The sequence below is a fragment of the Amblyomma americanum genome, chromosome 6 (genome assembly GCF_052857255.1).
Source record: "Amblyomma americanum isolate KBUSLIRL-KWMA chromosome 6, ASM5285725v1, whole genome shotgun sequence".
NCBI lineage: Eukaryota > Metazoa > Arthropoda > Arachnida > Ixodida > Ixodidae > Amblyomma > Amblyomma americanum.
This window is the reverse complement of record NC_135502.1, coordinates 88,014,540-88,031,619: the sequence shown is the minus strand read 5'-3', so window position 1 is coordinate 88,031,619 and position 17,080 is coordinate 88,014,540. Positions and strand designations below refer to the sequence as shown.

Here is a 17,080-nt window from a genome sequence, read left to right as displayed (position 1 = left end):
GTACTAAGTACAGTCACCAAGACTAAGGAGCACAGTTTATGTCTTATTTTAATTCGTAGTTTTCATCAATAGGATTTTAATAAAGCAAAAAAAACAACCACACGCTGTTGGGGCGATTCGAGCCCACGACCTCCAAATTTCGCGTCCGTTGCTCTAACAACCGAGCCACGGTGGCGGCTCTACAAACTTCTGCTTTCGGGGCAGCTGGTGAACACTCTCATATTTCGGTTATACCACACGTAAATACCCGCGAAAGCAAAACATTGGACAGCCGCCGCCATAGCTCAGTTGGTAGAGAACCGGACGCAAAATTCCGAGGTCATGGGTTCGGATTCTACCGGCAGCATGGGTTTTTTTCTACAGTTATTAAAATCCCTTTAATTAAAACTGCCAATTAAAGAATAAAGAGATCCCCTGTGCTACATGATTTCGGTGGCTGTTGGCCTCCGTCATGCATCTCTAACGAGCACTTCTTTCCATTCCTTAGCCTGTGGCAAAAATAGATAGTTGTTCTCAGAACCTTTGCCCTCCTGTGCTCTGCAGGACAAAATAGTTATGTTTTAGTAACATTAGGCTCTCATTTTGTCTGCTATTCTTTAATCATCTGCACTTTCGCGAGGACGCTTTTGAAGCTCCCCGCTAGAAATTACGCAAAACAAACAATCAAAATGCGCAGTCGTTTCTGCATTACATCACTTAGCGGGAGAACAAATAGAAAACTGTGGTTTATTTCCTCTTGAGGTAAAGCTTGCCTCAGTAGATGTCAAGTTCGATGGCACACATTGAGTGGTGCGTTAAGATGGTATTGATATACGGGTCATAAATAAGGCATTATTTACAAGTTAGCTGAGGTAAGTAAGCAGCCACTAAGCAGAAAGCAGGATCCATCATTATCATCAGCCTAATAAATTTCACTGCAGGACAAATGCATCTTACATATACGTCCGAGAAAACCCTTTTTGTGTGTGTGTTTTGTGCAAAGTGTCGCCACCTCATCCCCATAGATTTCACAAACTCATCCGTTCACGTGACTCTCTGACACCATTGCTTAGTTTGCTCTCTTGGAATGCACTCAGTTGCCCTTAACGACCATCGCTTGCCTTGAATTTGCATTATATATCCTGCCCATTTATTCTTCATAATTTCGACTACGACATCATGAACTCTTGTTTCTTTCCTGACCCATTTTGCTCTCGCTCTATCTCTCAACGTTGCACCTATCATTTTCATCTCCATAGCTCGCTGAGCTGTCCGCAATTTAAGCTCAACCTTTTTTGTTAGCTTCTGCGTTTCTGCCCCATAAGTACCAGTAAGATACAACTGTTATATACTATCCTCTTGAGGGGAATTGGTAAATTTGGTATTCATCACCTAAGAAGGCCTGCCAATTGAACTGCACCCATTGTTGCTCTTCTGATAAATAACTTTCCTGGTCTGGAAATGCGGTCACTACCTGCCCTATGTAAATGTAATCCTTTATTATTTCCGATGCTTCGCAGCTTACCTAAAGCGGTTGTTCTCTTCTGGGGTTGTTTAAAATTGCTTTAGATTTTTTAATATCAATTTTCACGCGAACCCTTTTGCTTTGCTTGTCTAGGTCCTCGATCACACTTTGCACTTCGGCAATTCAGATGGTGCCCTACAGGAATAATATTAGGCAATCGAAGAGGACATTCTCCTGCAGCGGACGTGGTCAGGCTGATGGTGCTGATGACTGTGATGCAAGTAATTGATCTGAGAAAGTGTCACTGATGCGCTGGGAACGCCAATGAACAGCCTATTACTACAATGATGCAGGTAAGTTTGTGTCTGGTAAGTTTTTCTGGATGCTGCAGAAATTAAGGGCCTAATGTTACTTATGGTGAATATAGAACAGTATGGTGTTTTGATAGCAGCATGAAAATGTTGAAGTACATTCTTGCTTCATGTGAGTAGAAAAGGGAGAAAAAAAGGCAATATACCGCATAACCTTGTCGAAATAAATGTATTCATTCCCAGACCCGCCTATGTAACGGGGTCATTGATGGCACACTCAATCTAGAGCACTGGATTCCCGTTCCAAATGTTCGTTATGGCTCCTGCCCACTCTCATAATAGTAGGCCTATTATAACTTTTTAATACTGTTGTCTCTGTTAACACTCCTTTTGACTAGCAGGCGAAAGCAAACGTTTTGTGCCGCACAAAGGTTACTTAAATTAACCCGGAGGGAGGCCCCGATAATGCTCACGTTCTGTAGCAGTTGGTTTCTTTACCTTTTTTTTACAGTGACAGCTCTTAAAAGGGTACAGACACAAAGTGTTTTGATGTGCGTTATATTGCTTTTTAAAGACACTTAGCATTCATGAAAATATCCCGCCAACACCAGTGCGCAGATAAATAATTACAAGCCTTTTTGCACCTGCAGGTTTCATCTCAGTGATGACAGCGCTGTACAGCACCTTCACGTCGCTGTCGACCAGCCAACCTGGACTACCCCAACACTGATGACGCTGGCGTCGCCTGCAAGCACTGGCTCTTCCTTCGGACTACTTGATTCCGTGACGTAACAAATGTTGGGGCTGGGGCACCTTGACTTTACTCGATGCTTGCAGAAATGCCGTGCGTCTTCTAGGACAACGTACGAGATCATATTAAATTATGTTCGACTCTACGCCTGCGACTGAAACTTGCTACAAGGCTTCTACTCACGCCCATAAAACAATGTATGTCGTCTGTTTCCCATCAAAAGTTTGTGTCTGTGTGCGCCTTTAAGGCCACGCTTCTTGTTAGTGTCGCGACGTCGATGATGACCTAGCACGCAGTGCGAGGAGAAACGGGGAGAGGGAAGTGTAACGCGCCACGTAGTTTTACTACAGCGTAATGACGTCGCACATGACGTCCTAGGAACGCGTCACACTAGTTGATCCTAACACAATGCCGTCACGGGACACAAAGGCAAACCACACACACTCCATAAAAACCCGGCGCCATTTTTGCTTCTACAAACGTTGGTTGCCCGCCCTACATATGTGAATAAGGGCCCTTGGGTCGCCGTGCCCGACGCTGGCACAATCGAACGCACTGGCACAACAGAACTCACTGGCACAACAGACCTGGCAGTCCCTACACCACAGTTACTAAACACCCCGACTGGCATCAGCCTTTGGCACCACAGTATAGCTGCAGCGGCGATTCGCATCACCACAAAGGTAAACAGCAGGTCAATTTTCTCCTCTAGACTTAAATTTTTAAGCAAAAAAGTGAAGTTATATGACTGCCTGATCAGTTAAACGAAACGCTTGGTTCGCTTTGAAGAGGCTAAAATTGAGAAGCAAAATATTAAACTGATACTGGAGTGTTCCAAGTCTACCTCAATACGCGAGGCCCCACCTTATGATCGGGCTTATGATCTTGCAGCTGCATTGAAAAGCTTTGAGGCCTCGCTAGAAACTTACGCTACTCTTATCAGATACATCAGTTTTACGTTCTATTTCGTTACTTATTTCTTTTGGGGGACGGCGCCAATCAAGAGAGAGAGAGAGAGAAATAAACGGGACGTGGAATTTAAGAAGCGGGCTGAAATGTGTCGCCACTCTAACGTTTGGGTATATATGCACTATCAAAAACGGCCATTACTTCCAGCATAGTGCAGCAGTTGCGGGGTGATACTTCGATACTTCGAGACACTGAAAAAAATAAAGACTATGCAGTTCCAAAAGCTTTCCAATTCTTACTCGAGCGTGCCATCTGGATTGGGCCTAGGCTTTAAGCACGGCGATCTGGAAAAAAAGGTCATTTGCATAATCCTTCGAGCGGTCCCAGTCGATTTGCCCGCGTACGTAGCCGTGCCGCCGAACCGTTTGCCCTCGATTAACCGAGCGGCGGAAGTGGCTTTGCGAGACCACGGTTGCTTGTGCTTGGTTTTACGGCAATCAGCAAAGATGCAAAGTCGAGCATTCTTGCCATCGGCGCGCAAGTATTTCAGAAGGCACGTCAGCACATTTAGAAAGGAAATGCGCACGCACCGGCACTCTGCCATTTCAGAAGCACGAGAAATAATGTTGTTCAATGCTGACGAGGTCCCTGTTTACAAGACAACCAAAAGATTAAAACTGACGTCGATGCATCCTGACAAGCGTTACAAACAATACGATGAAGCGAAAGGAGAAACGAGAGAAATAGAAAGCACAGAAGCAGCTCTCAAACTTGGAGAAATTTGTTTAAAACGCACAGAAGGCTTTCCTCTCTTTTTACGAGACGCACCAGCATAGTGCGGTAGCCGACCAAAAAAAAAAATGAGGACCGATTTCCATAGTTGGCCGAAACGTGAATTACGTGCTCTAGTACTTCGGTTTTCACTCTGGTTCTGGTATTCAGATAGCGATAATGTCCATATAAGCGAAATTGCATGATCATTCTCTGTTTTGCATGCATAGATCGCTGGGAGTCGTCATACATATTGTGGTGTGGAAAGCACGACCAGCGACCGGTTCATTGCCCGGGCAGGCAAACACTCTCCCGGGCCGAAAACGAGTTCGCGCGGCACGCTGAGCGTGCCTCACACGGTCGCGCAGCCAGGCGCATTCTCGGCCTAGCCACATGCAGTGGCTAGGCTACTACCTAAAACATCTCCCCTGAAACATAGCCTCTTGGGCGGCATTACACAGCGTCCACTCCTGGTGTGATGTTCCTCAGAGGCGTCCACACAGGTAGCGTGTGAGCTGCCCAATGCAGCAGCGCCTTGGTTCATGGTGATGACAGCCGTTGTTCGGTTGGAAGATTTCATTTTGTTCTATTATCAAATTGCCTACGTATGTGGCACCGGAAAACAGCTTTTAAATTTCTACCTTGCCTAAGAGCCCTACACCTTATATCTCTCATATGCAAAAATCCTAGCCTCGAAAGGTGGAAAGCCTGCGTTGCAGACAAATATTTCAGCACCGTAAAACAAATTTGTAACTCGAAACAGCGTACTTGCCAGCGCCATAACACCGAAGCTCAAAAACTGAAGGTCTTATCTGCAATAGAGCTGCATCGGCTAACCAGCCCTTCAAAGCGTCAAAAACAGGCTGCGGCGGTCAGGAAGAGAGCGACCGAGTCGTATTCACTCTCCTCTTATCAAAGTCTCAACCTTCTCCTTTAAAATGAGAAGCTTTCGTTCATATTGTGCTAGAGAACGGCAAGTGGGGCTTTTTTCCTGAACGTGACTCTAAGAGTTATCACTGTAAAGTATCTTTCGGTTTCACCATGTCGAAACCTCAATCGCGAAATGGGCTTGAAGAGTGCGTGAAAGAGAAAAAGGGCGCAGTTCCAAGGCTAAAAAAATGGACCTCAATAAAAATGTCCTTTTGACGTGCGCCATGCCTTCCGCAACAGAAATACTTCACCGAGCTTCTATACTTCGTTCTGCAATCATCATCATCATTCATTGATCCCTTAAGGACCCTTCACAGGGTATTACATGAAGGGGGGGGGGGAGCAACGTACGTAGGACAATACAAGAACAAAGCCAAAGAGGTTGAAAAAAAGAAAAACAAATCTAGTAATATATATATATATATATATATATATGTATATATATATATATATATATATATATATATATATACATACAATGAGGGCAATTAGGACAACGAATACAATCAGTAACGTCAAATGAGAACACAATTAATACAGTTACAAAAAAAATCAATCGAGCAGAGAAGGGGATTTACAAACGAGTTGCTCAAGCACATCAAACTAAGGGCGAGAAAAGAAATAGAGACAAATTTAATGTTGAAAGACAGACAGTAACTGGTCTTTGAATTTGGCAGGGTCACTTTCCATGACAGTAAAATCTGGCAATTCATTCCTGTAATGCGATTGGTAGAAATTACTGATTAAAAGCAGATGTTGATTCATGCAGGCGCTGTATGCTTAAGCTATTGAATAAGCGTCGAGATGAACGTGCTAGTGGGTGAAGAAAAGATTGGCGCAGATGAGTGAAATGATAGAATCTCTTGTGAAAGAAGCATAGTTGTGATATCTTGCGGCGAAAGACCAATGAGGGGAGATCCAGTGATGATTTTATACTGCTGATACTGATCTTGTAGTCGTATTTTGAAGACATAAAGCGAGCGGCGCGGTTCTGCACAGATTCTAAAGACTTGATCAGATAAGTCTGATGTGGACACCAGATTGCGCATGCGTATTCGAGTTTAGATCGTAAAAATGTTTCATATGCCAGTTTACTGACAGCCGGGAGCGACAACGATAATGTTCTTCGAATAAAGCGCAGCGTTTTGGAGTACACAGCTAGCAGTTTAATTATATGCTCGGACCAATTTAGATTGCTTGAGATTAGGATTCCGAGGTAACGATAGGTTAGTACTTGTAAATTATTGACTGAGTTTAAGGAGTACACGTGGGTGATGTTAAAGCGTTTGCGCGAAACTTGCATAAACTTGTATTTTGAGATATTAAGCTGCATCAGCCACTTATTTCAGCAGTCATCTATAAAAATTAAGTCATCCAGAAGCGTGGTCTGCTCGGTTTGAGATGAAATTCGGCGGTAGAGGACACAGTCATCTGCGAAGAGACGTATTGATGACGAAATGCCAGAAGTGAGGTCGTTAATATAGATGAGAAAAAGAAGCGGTCCAAGAACTGAGCCCTGTGGAACGCCAGAAAGAACCTTGATTGAGGCTGAAGGATGCTCTCCTATCACGGTAAGCTGAAAGCGGTCGGTGAGGAAGCATTTGATCCATGATAAGAGTAATGAGTCCAGGCTGAGAGAAGAAAGTTTACAGATGAGTCGCAAGTGAGGAACACGATCAAAAGCCTTAGAAAAGTCTAAGAATATAACATCAGTTTGAAAAAATGAATCAAGGTTTAAACTTCGCCCTATCACTAGGAGGCAAGGCCATTGCAATCGTGCCAAATATAAAAGGCCTAGGAGTAATCTTTTCAGAGCGCCTCACCTGAGACGAGCAGGTCAATCATGTTCGGAGACAACTAAATCGCTTCAACGGTATTATTTGCCAACATAGGGACACACTTCCGTCTCAAGTAAAAGTTCTTATTTATCAAGCATTCTTTCTCCCATCACTGACATACTGCCTCACAGTTTGGGGAACGACGACACAGCACAACATATCCAAACTAATAATAACACAAAAGCTGGCAATTAGAATAATAACAAACGTATCGTGGCACACCCACACGCATCCATACTTCATTAAATTTGGCATTCTAAAGATCACTTTGTTTCCTTTCAGATTGCTATCAATGTACAAAACTGCGGTTATTACTAGCCCGCTCGCATTTTCCTTGGTCATTGCCTCTTTGTCGCACCAAATACGGTATGCAATCATTGTCTTTTATTCTTTCAAAATGCCTGAACATTACAGAATATAACAACATATCGCTAAGAGATATTACAGTGAAGAGCCTAAAAACCATTTTGTACCTTTGTGAAGACGTTTAGCTTGAACTTGCTCTGAACTGTAAATAAGATAAATAAATAAGATAAATGCTTTTGTTTTGTAGTATTTGCATTGATTTTGTTTTCATTGTGATGCTAAATGTTGAAATGTTGTATTTAAATTATGTTGATACTTTAGTTTTTGTTTCGACTGCCTCACCTGTAGCTGTCTTGTGAAAAACTGAGGCAATACGCGGCCTCGGAAATGTGGGCGCAGGGTGCCCCTCAAGCTGCATTCAAGCAGCTTTTTTCCCTGCGTCCTCTCTCTCCCAGTGATACCTGTACCACTAAGAGCGAGAAATAAACTGAATTCAACTTCAAGATCAGTGGTGAATTCAAAAAGCTGCGACTCACAAGAAAGACCAGAGTGGAAACCGTGCTTATTAGCGAAGAAGAATGCGTTGTTATCAAGGTGTACGGCAACTTGAGAATAAATGATGTGTTCCATTAGTTTGCAGGCGATCCATGTTAAAGATATTGGGCGATAATCTGATAGATCAGACCGGTTGCCACTTTTAAATACAGGAACTACTTTGCTAATTTTCCAATCTGTTGGAAGAGCGCTTAGAGCGAGGAACTGGGCAAAATTATCGGCAATATACGGCTGGTTGGGACTTTGTTGGTTTAAGTATTTTGGCAGAAATGCTATCAGGACCGGGGCTACTTGATAATTTCAGCTTGTCGATAAGCTTTTCTATACCTTCCGCAGTGACTATGATGGGCGGCATCTGTGAAAAACTGGTACCACGAAATTTGGGAATATTATCTTTCGGCTCATGGGTAAAAACGAAGGAAAGTACGAGTTATTACATCGGATAGTTCATCTGGCAGCACATGTGAACCATACGAGTTAGAAAATGATATGTTGTCCGTATGATGACTAACCGGGCAGAGAATATTCTAAAACTTTTGGGGATTTTTGTTCATTATGTGCAGAAGATTCTCGTGGAATAACTTTCTTTTGGACTGCTTCAGTAGGCGTGCATAGTCTTTGAGACACGTGAAATATTTTTTTCCTACTGACGGCTGAGTTGGATTGCTTAGCAATGCGAAAAGGGCGTATTTTTTTACGTGAAAGCCTCTTTAGGGTACCAATGAACCATGGCCTACCTGCATCGCCACGAATAGAAATGACTGGGACATGGGTTTCAATCAATGTCAAAAGTTCCTGCTTGAATAATAACCTCTTTTGGTTGACAGTTCTTGAAGAAGCAAGCTGTTGGAAAGTGTGGAAGAAGGTGTCCAGTTCGGCGTTCATAACAGGGAAATTTGCTCTCTTATGATCACGGATAACTTTAGTGAAAGGGTAGCGAAGCGGCTTCGGCACTGCTACATTGAATAACATTGTGCTCCGGAGTGCTCCGGAGTTCAAAAGCAGAAAGCGCCACAGACACATGGCAACAACGGCACGTTTCCAAACCACAGAAAACCGAATGAGGGAACCGCCCGAAAAGCATCTGTGTTTCACAAACTGTTCAGTGGTATGCTTCAAATATTAAGTAGCTTAGAGGCCCATTGAGGGCCCAGAATATAAGGCAAGTACAGCCACTTTTTTGAATACGTGTACCGCTCTTGCAAAAAATCGTCCCCAATGCTTACCCAAATTTGGAGATTCTTGAAGGCGATCCCATCGTTGCATTATCGCTGGTCTCCGATATGTGACCCAGAGGACATGATCTTGCGGAGGCGGGGCACAACTGTGTCGCAAAGTACCGCCACTAACCGCGGGCGAGGCTAACCCCGTTCGCCGGAAGGAATACACGAACACAGCAGAAAAATTAAGTTAGCCTCACAAGGTGTTGCGTTTTAAGCAAGCCTTTGCTGTCAAGCACACGCACACTCTCCGCGAAACGTCCTCGAAGGGTCACTTTCGAACTAATAGGAAGCCGCTTTAATGACCCCGGCGCCGGAGACTGACAGTACTCGTCACCGCCTCAACTCCTTTTATTGCCTGAACTCGCTGCATTTTCTAATCTTAGAATGTTCCAGAAGTTTCAGTTTCGAGTATCAGCAGCCGTCGCATACTCCGCACAGATGCGAACGTGAAACAGCCCTTGCCTACTATCGCGAATACTACGGCTTTTCTTCCTCGGCGTTTATATCGCCCACTTCGTGCGCCCATGATGATGCAAGTTTGAAGGCGCGGCCGCGAGTATCACGCGCAGTGCGCTTTCGTGCGCAAATAATGACCCAAGCGCGCCAGAATTTATGCGGTGGCGCCGACCTCATTTCCCTCCCGCCATTTACTGCTTTGGTGTGTAATACGCTCGTGCCTGTGACACGACATAAAACAGAAGCGCCAGAACATCATTAATAACGGTCACCGGTTTGCTGCCGCAACGGCATGAGTGGAAGGTGGTGGAACTTAGTTTAAAATAGCTTTTTGCAATTCCTTGACACTGGAGCGTACGCTATAGCATACTTTAGCAAATTTGGACCTAGTTTTCGAACTGACTCGTGCATTCTAATGAATTGTCCAGCATTTTTGCTATCCTATGCCGAAGTATAGGGCGCAAAGCCGCGACCTCACAGGCGAGCTGCTTTGACCATCTGAAAATGGCGCTTTAGTTTCTACTTCAAAGGCAACGAATAGTTAGTTAAGAAACTATCTTTTTTCGCGGCTGAACACTCATCGTCCAGCGCGAAGGAGGAAGCGACTGATCGAGCGTTCTTCGTCATTATCACGTGCCATATTTCTTTCTGGTACACCAAATGCTGCACTTCATTCGGCGTTGTTTCTTAGATGCAGCTTTTACTGTCTTAATTTGTGTAATAAAGAGGTGAATGTAGCTCTCAAATGCTGAGCCTTTAATTGTGCGCGTAAATTGCGCATCTGGAAGATAGCCTGCGGATACCAACCTACTCTCTGCCCAATGCTCCGCTTTCCTGCATGCGATCAGGCATTTATGTACGTGCATTATTAGTGTGCTTTCACAGTGAACCTAGTGAATTCCCCCTTTCGTTACTGAGTCGCTTTGGGACGTTAAACCCTATGAACCGAACAAAAGCTCAGACGCACACACGTTGTGACGGGGCGAAAAGTCGTGACTTCTTTCATCTTTATGTTCAGCCAATATTTGCTTGTCTTCCTGAGTACTTAATCACAGACGCAGACGTTTATCCTCCAGTTGGAGTGATAAATTATTGCTAAGGTAGCTAACAACGCTGTTTTTAGGGGACGCCGCAGTTCCCCTCAGCAAATAGAATGACGGGTGGGCGAAGTCATCGTTCCCTACTCATCTTCCAAACGCTGATTTTCCCGAGCAACTTTTCAATGGCTTAAACCTTTCTATAGCAACCTAAGGCGCGGAAACATTTTTCTCTAGCACTCTTGGCTTACTTTCGTATTGTGACCCTTATCTTTTTCGCTACTATATATTGATTGTATTGGGAAAAGTTGGCTAGAAGCATTTCAAACCACGCTATATACAGAGGTCAGAGGGTTGTTTATATCGTTGATTTTAAAAATAAATCGCGAAGTCAAAAATAAAACAAACAAAATGCCAGACACAAACCCTCAACAACTGACGACGCAACTTACTGAAGAGTTCTTCAAACAGTTTCCAATTCCAGAATAGTTCAAACAGTTTCAAATTCCAGAAATTATCCAGAATAGCGCGCTAATGTCCCGTGTGCATCAAAGAAACTGAGGGACCGTATCGGAGTGAGAATGTTGGGTATGAACAAATCATCTGCAACTATGAAGAAGTAAGGACGCTCATATATTAATGCAAATGTGACGTCATTAGTCGGCGTTAAAATATGAGTATAAAGAACAAAGCCAGAATACTCGCTGCGTACCAACTCTAAATGCGGCAAGTTTATGGCCAACTTTAGAGAGTCGATTTAGTGCTCGACGATCTCAGTGCTGCCAGGCTGAGCGTAAAATTATGGAGGAGGGAAAAAGAGCCTACCTTCAAATGAAATCGACGTCATTGAGAATGGATTGAACGTAATTTACACGTCTCCTGAGTTCGTTTGCTCAGAACGTCTCGTTTTTGAATGACAGAAGTGCGTAGACCCAATCTCTAACCCGGAATGAGTGCGTCTAAATTGAAAAAGAAACGAAAGTGTTCCTTGCGTCTAATATCTCACTCAAAGAAGCTATATGTCTAAGTTTCTCCTGCCATCGTGGGAGCAAGCAATTTTAAATGTGCTATATTTTAGTGTCACTAATCATTCGGATACACAGTATTCACTTCATTTCTATTTTATCTTGAATTCAGTTAAGTTTTCCATCTGTGACAACAAAACTCCGATTGATTCAGTGAATTCTTGCAACGTGCTAAAAACACTAAATGTACCTTCATTTCATCACAATGTTCTGCGCCTCTCGCTGTGTTGTAGGAAAGACAGACTCCGCCGTCGTTGAATTTATATATATATATATATATATATATATATATATATATATATATATCTATATATATATATATATATATATATATTGTAATGGGACCGACAGGCGCAGCGTAGCGAAGAAGCGGACGAGTTCAAGCGGGACAACGAAGAAGCAGACGAAGTGCAGTTGGGTTTTTCGAACGACGCCTGTGAGTGTGCCCGACGTGTCGCCGGGCAACCCAGACCAACCGACCTGTGCTTCAAATAAACGCCTTGACATTATATATATACATATATATATATATATATATATATATATATATATATATATATATATATATATATATATATATATATATATATATATATTGGATTCACAGGGCTTCCGGAGAGACCCAGGGCTTTCACGAACTTATTGCTTTACGTAGTCGTTAGTATATAAAATATATATATATATATATATATATATATATATATATATATATGTTTTATATACTAACGACTACGTAAAGCAATAAGTTCGTGAAAGCCCTGGGTCTCTCCGGAAGCCCTGTGAATCCAATTCACGGCTATTCGAGGTCACGGTCTTGCCTGATTCTAGCAGAGGCCAAAATCACTACTGCAGCGCGACGGCAGTAAAATGCCACGGAATTAGCACACCCTTTCTATACGTAAAATTTAAATGTATATAATGGATATTTTCCGTTCCCTGCAAACATTTATGAGGTTTGTGCGGAATTCTTATGACTGAATAGCTGAAAAAAATCATACTTTTTGTGACTTTGTGATTATATCCTTGTGCAGAGCTCTTGTCGTTTCTCAGAAAATTTGCTCCCGACTTTCTGATGTTCACTTCATAGAATTTCTGAGCAGCTTATGATGCATCACAGTGAGGAGTTCAGAGCGAAACCACGTAACGAATTTTAGTATATTTTCTCTAGAACATTTGCCGCCAGTTTTCTCATATACACATCTGACGCCTACATTACTCATGAGTGCAAGTTGTATTCTTTTTCACCAAGGTGATTTTTTTACAAGTTCGATATTTGACCAATTTGCATTCTTCTGAAGTGTTCCTCGCGAAACAATGTGATGACATTTTGTAGAGTGGGCACAAACAAAAATGTGCTGCCGATTTTCTGAAATATAGACCTGGTGGCTACATTTTTAACGTGCTTATGATGCATCACTTAGATAAGTTCCTGGTAAAACCATGTGATGAAATTTTGTAGATTATCTCCAGAAAATTTCCGCCGGTATTCTGATGTGTACATCTGGTGCCTATACTACTGGCCATACTAAGTTGTATCCTTGTAAGCTGCTCCTGGCGAAACCATGTGAGGAGTTTTTGTAGAGTGGGCACTGAAATTTTGCCGCCCATTTTCTGAACTAAACACCTGTTGCCACGTTTCTGATGTGCTTATGATGCATTATTCGAAGAAATTCCTGGCGAAACCATGTAATTAATTTTTCTAGTATTTATCGGGAACATTTGCAGCCCGATTTCTTTATGTATACATGCCGAGGTAACCGCGCTTTCGAAATTGTAAAAATAGATGTGGATATTACTTAACGGTGGACTACGCACCTGTCAATAATTAAGGAGCCTAACAGTAACAAATAAAAACTTACCTATTCAATATTAGTGAACCAGCCTTTTAGTTGGCACGTCTTAGCCGTATTCTGATGTACTACACCAATGGCAATGATATGTTAAAGAAACGCTCTTCTAACTCAAAAGGCCTATTTTTAAAGTTGTATAAAGTCTGAAGTGAAACACTATGTATTGCCCAGGCATATAACTATACTTCGACTATTCTATGAAGACCGATAGCCTATGAGGTTTCTTGGCAGTGGCATTTTACGAGTACGCTAGCAAGACCACTGCCAAGTACTTGTTACCCTTTGCTGATGGTGACAGCAAAAGCAGTCATGAGCCAGCAAGGCCGACCACGTATTACCTTTATGTCACCCCAAGCACACCCAGCTTCAATCCACTGCATAACTCACCTTCGTCCACTCCAGAATAACTTGGTAAGTTACATGCGAATACGAAAGAAACTATTCAAATTGTACTCTTGTGAAAGTAGACACGCTGATAGGTGGGACACAAAAACAACACAACACTTACCTCGACTCTCGAACACGTTCTCCGACAGCTGCTGCTTCGATGATGGGCTGAAGGTGTTGTTAAGCTCAAAGTTCTCTTTGGGCAAAAGCCTTTACCCTGCCAAGGTTATGTCTATTCCACTAGCTCTCAACATATCATTGTTGCCTTGAGCAGCTAGCTTCTGCTCGAGTTTATATTCGAGATAAAACATCTCGGTAAGCAACTCCATGGGGCAGCTTGCACCTTTGAGACACCGTCTGCTTTGAACTTGTAGTATTACTGAATGAATGTAGGCCCGCCGTTGGATAAAGGCCTAAAGTAAAAAACGATGGGTATGGGGGTGTTGCGACAGGGGAGCTACGGATCCCATAAAGCATAAGTAATGGTTTAAGGTACTTCACCGTCCACATCACGAAAAATACAGAATACAACTGGTGCATAAAATTACGAAACGCTTTTACTATACATATAGCGGAAAACTGTGTCTTGCACGCGGCTTTTTGTCTTCAGGAGCACGTAAGGCTCTTCCCGTCTGTCCAGTTTCCACCGTGTTCTCTGTAGATTTTCTTCAAGCCTCCGAGACGAAATTCAAAGGCAATACGAAGATCCGTCTTGCAGGTTGTACACACTACGTAAACCTCTATGCATGACGTGGACGAGTCATCCTTCCCAAAACCACCACCACCACCAAGCAAGAACTGAAAAAAGGCAGCAGAAGGGAAAGAAATACCGAAGTATGTTATCAGTATTGTCCCAGGTAAAAACTGAGAAAAACTTTAGCCCCTATATGTTGGCAATCCCGTGCATTTTTAACCTCTTTAACCACGTATACAGAGAGGTCCCAGTAACAAAGCTGTTGCTTCGATTTAACGTAAAAGTACTTAATTGGAAGAACGGACACGCCGGAAATGTTCCACTTGTAGCATACCTGAGAGTGCGGAGCATGTGCTAGTGGTATGTCCAGTTTATGCGCGCCAAGACTAACGTTGGTCGCTTCCTTGAAGCGTTTTGACAGCAGGCCACTCTCGGAGGACTTAACTGCTGGGAACTTGGCCGCAGAGTTGGCAAGCACCCCAGGCAATACGGGCCTTTCGTTGTTGTTTTTTTGAGTGACAGAGGCCTCGACTCGCGGTGGTGATGCCATCAGATATGCGTGCACATACTCTCATCTTTCTTCTCACCACATCGGCACTCATCACGACCCTCTTTCTACTCCTCCTCCCCTTCCACGGTGCAGAGTAGCAGGCCAGATATCAATATTTTGGCCGACTTTATGCCTTCGTTTTATTAGTTTTATCTATCGATCTATTCATTTCATAGTGATGGGGTGGAAGAAGGGGAAGAAGTAGGCGAGTTTTGTCGTTTTGCCAATTAACTTGCAACATTTTCTGTTCCAAATGAAAATATAGTCAGCTGCGCGTCGTGGAATTGTAGCAGTGAACTTCTACTCTACGTCGGTCTTACATGGGTGAGAGACTTCACTTAGCGACAACAATCACTTTGATACGCTTGCATTAATAAAGTAGCATATATCGCGAATAACAAATAAAAATATTGTTATTATTATAAATACCGTAATTACTATTATACCTGATGAGGAACTTCTGGAACATCAAACAAATACTATGACGTAAAAGATACCTAAACACAGCAGCAAACTTTGTTGAGGCCGGCCATTTGTGACGTCATGGCCCCGCTGACCCTCCAGCCAACCAACATGAGTTATGTGTTGCCCGTGTGTATATTTTCCAAGTCCTCCCTTCGTATAAGTGAAAACCGCGATGTCATGCCAGACGACTGGTCCCTAGAAAGAAGGCAGAAAGAAAAAAAAGAGCGCATATATATATAGACCCTTTTTTATAGATTCTATATTAGAAAACGCAGAGGTCTCAAGGCTTCTGAGCGGCCTTTATGCAAACATGAATCTTATTTTAGTGCCACTAACTACACTCGTTCGCAAACGAACAGAAATTCGTTTCTTTGATTTTCAGCGCAGCGTTTAGAATAGATTAAACTACGGCACTTATCCGTACGTCATCGGTACTGAGACATTAGCAGGATCTAATAAATATTTGTAACAATTTACAATGATGAGGCGCTTCACGCATTTCTTAGTGTCGATCCTCTTTACAATAAGTTGAAGCAACATAATAAAAAGTGCGATCAAGAAAGCTGGGTCTCTCACCTTACAATTATTGGAGGCAATCATCTGCACATTCATAAGGCTTCTTTCGTCGTTAGCAGCTGCTACGACGAGTATAGCGTCAGGTAGAGAGAGAGCAGTAAATTCAGCGTTGCCATAATTCCAGTCAGCAGACGATTCCATTCTACTTCAGCTTGGCTGTTTAATGCTGAAACAAAGGCAAATAAACCACTGAACTTATTATAATAGAACATTCCTTGAATAGGCATGCATGATTTTTCTCCAAAATATGCAGACGCAAACACAAATTAACTTCATTTCCTGAAGTATCATTTATTTTCATGATATGGTGATAAAAGCACGGCTTGAAAATTCGCGTATCTATCATATTCGCTCTTAAATGTTTGTATTATTTTCTCAGGCATCATTTGGTTCACAAATACTAAACATTTCTTTGCAGATGCACTCACCGCAGATGATGGTTTTGAAAGTTGCCGTCGCTGCGATAGCCGGTCTCTTCCCGGAAAACGTCACTAACGGAGGTGGCGCCACCCAGGTGCCACTACGGCACACCAGCTCCCGTGGTCCCCGCAGCTCGTAACCTTCGAGGCAGTGGTAACGCGCCACAGATCCATCGGCCGGCGTCCGCCAACACGTCTCCTCGCCACTCACGTTGTAGTAGCCGTTGACGATCTCTGGCGGCTCCGGCGAGCATCCGGCATCTGCGCAAGCAAGCCAAGTTTAAGCTAGATACTGACAGCCTTCGACAGTTTTGTGCTGACGGAACCATCCGCCAGTACTTGGGAAGCGTACTGCCTGTTGAAGAGCTGTATAGTGCTCTCTAGTAGAGGGACACTGAGCAGAGAAGTTGGCCTGTGTCGCTAAAGTACCAAGCATTAATCGCAGAATACCACTCCAATCGAAAACGGAGCATTTATAAGTTGGAAAAGACCAAAAACAAAATACTAGAGGTGACATCGCCGGCCCATTTCGCAATTAAAAGAGGCTCTGAAGGGGGCTCTGATAACATGGCGGTATGCCTGA

The 17,080-nt window shown here is 43.1% G+C and overlaps 2 protein-coding genes across 2 annotated transcripts in view; both read right to left on the bottom strand.

Moving 5' to 3' along the window:
- The window catches only part of LOC144095369 (uncharacterized), a 57,057-nt gene extending 42,020 nt beyond the window's left edge, over positions 1 to 15,037 (bottom strand). The window contains exons 1-3 of the mRNA XM_077629130.1: positions 14,879 to 15,037; positions 14,441 to 14,591; positions 13,915 to 13,989 (exon numbers count right to left, since the gene is read on the bottom strand). Coding sequence (XP_077485256.1) covers positions 13,915 to 13,989; positions 14,441 to 14,591; positions 14,879 to 15,037 — 385 coding nt within the window. The remainder of the gene's footprint in view (positions 1 to 13,914; positions 13,990 to 14,440; positions 14,592 to 14,878) is intronic.
- Positions 15,038 to 15,568: 531 nt separating this feature from the next.
- The window catches only part of LOC144095367 (uncharacterized), a 106,508-nt gene continuing 104,996 nt past the window's right edge, over positions 15,569 to 17,080 (bottom strand). Inside the window, exons 4-6 of the mRNA XM_077629129.1 lie at positions 16,507 to 16,758; positions 16,079 to 16,244; positions 15,569 to 15,697 (exon numbers count right to left, since the gene is read on the bottom strand). Coding sequence (XP_077485255.1) covers positions 16,141 to 16,244; positions 16,507 to 16,758 — 356 coding nt within the window. The 3' untranslated portion in view covers positions 15,569 to 15,697; positions 16,079 to 16,140. The remainder of the gene's footprint in view (positions 15,698 to 16,078; positions 16,245 to 16,506; positions 16,759 to 17,080) is intronic.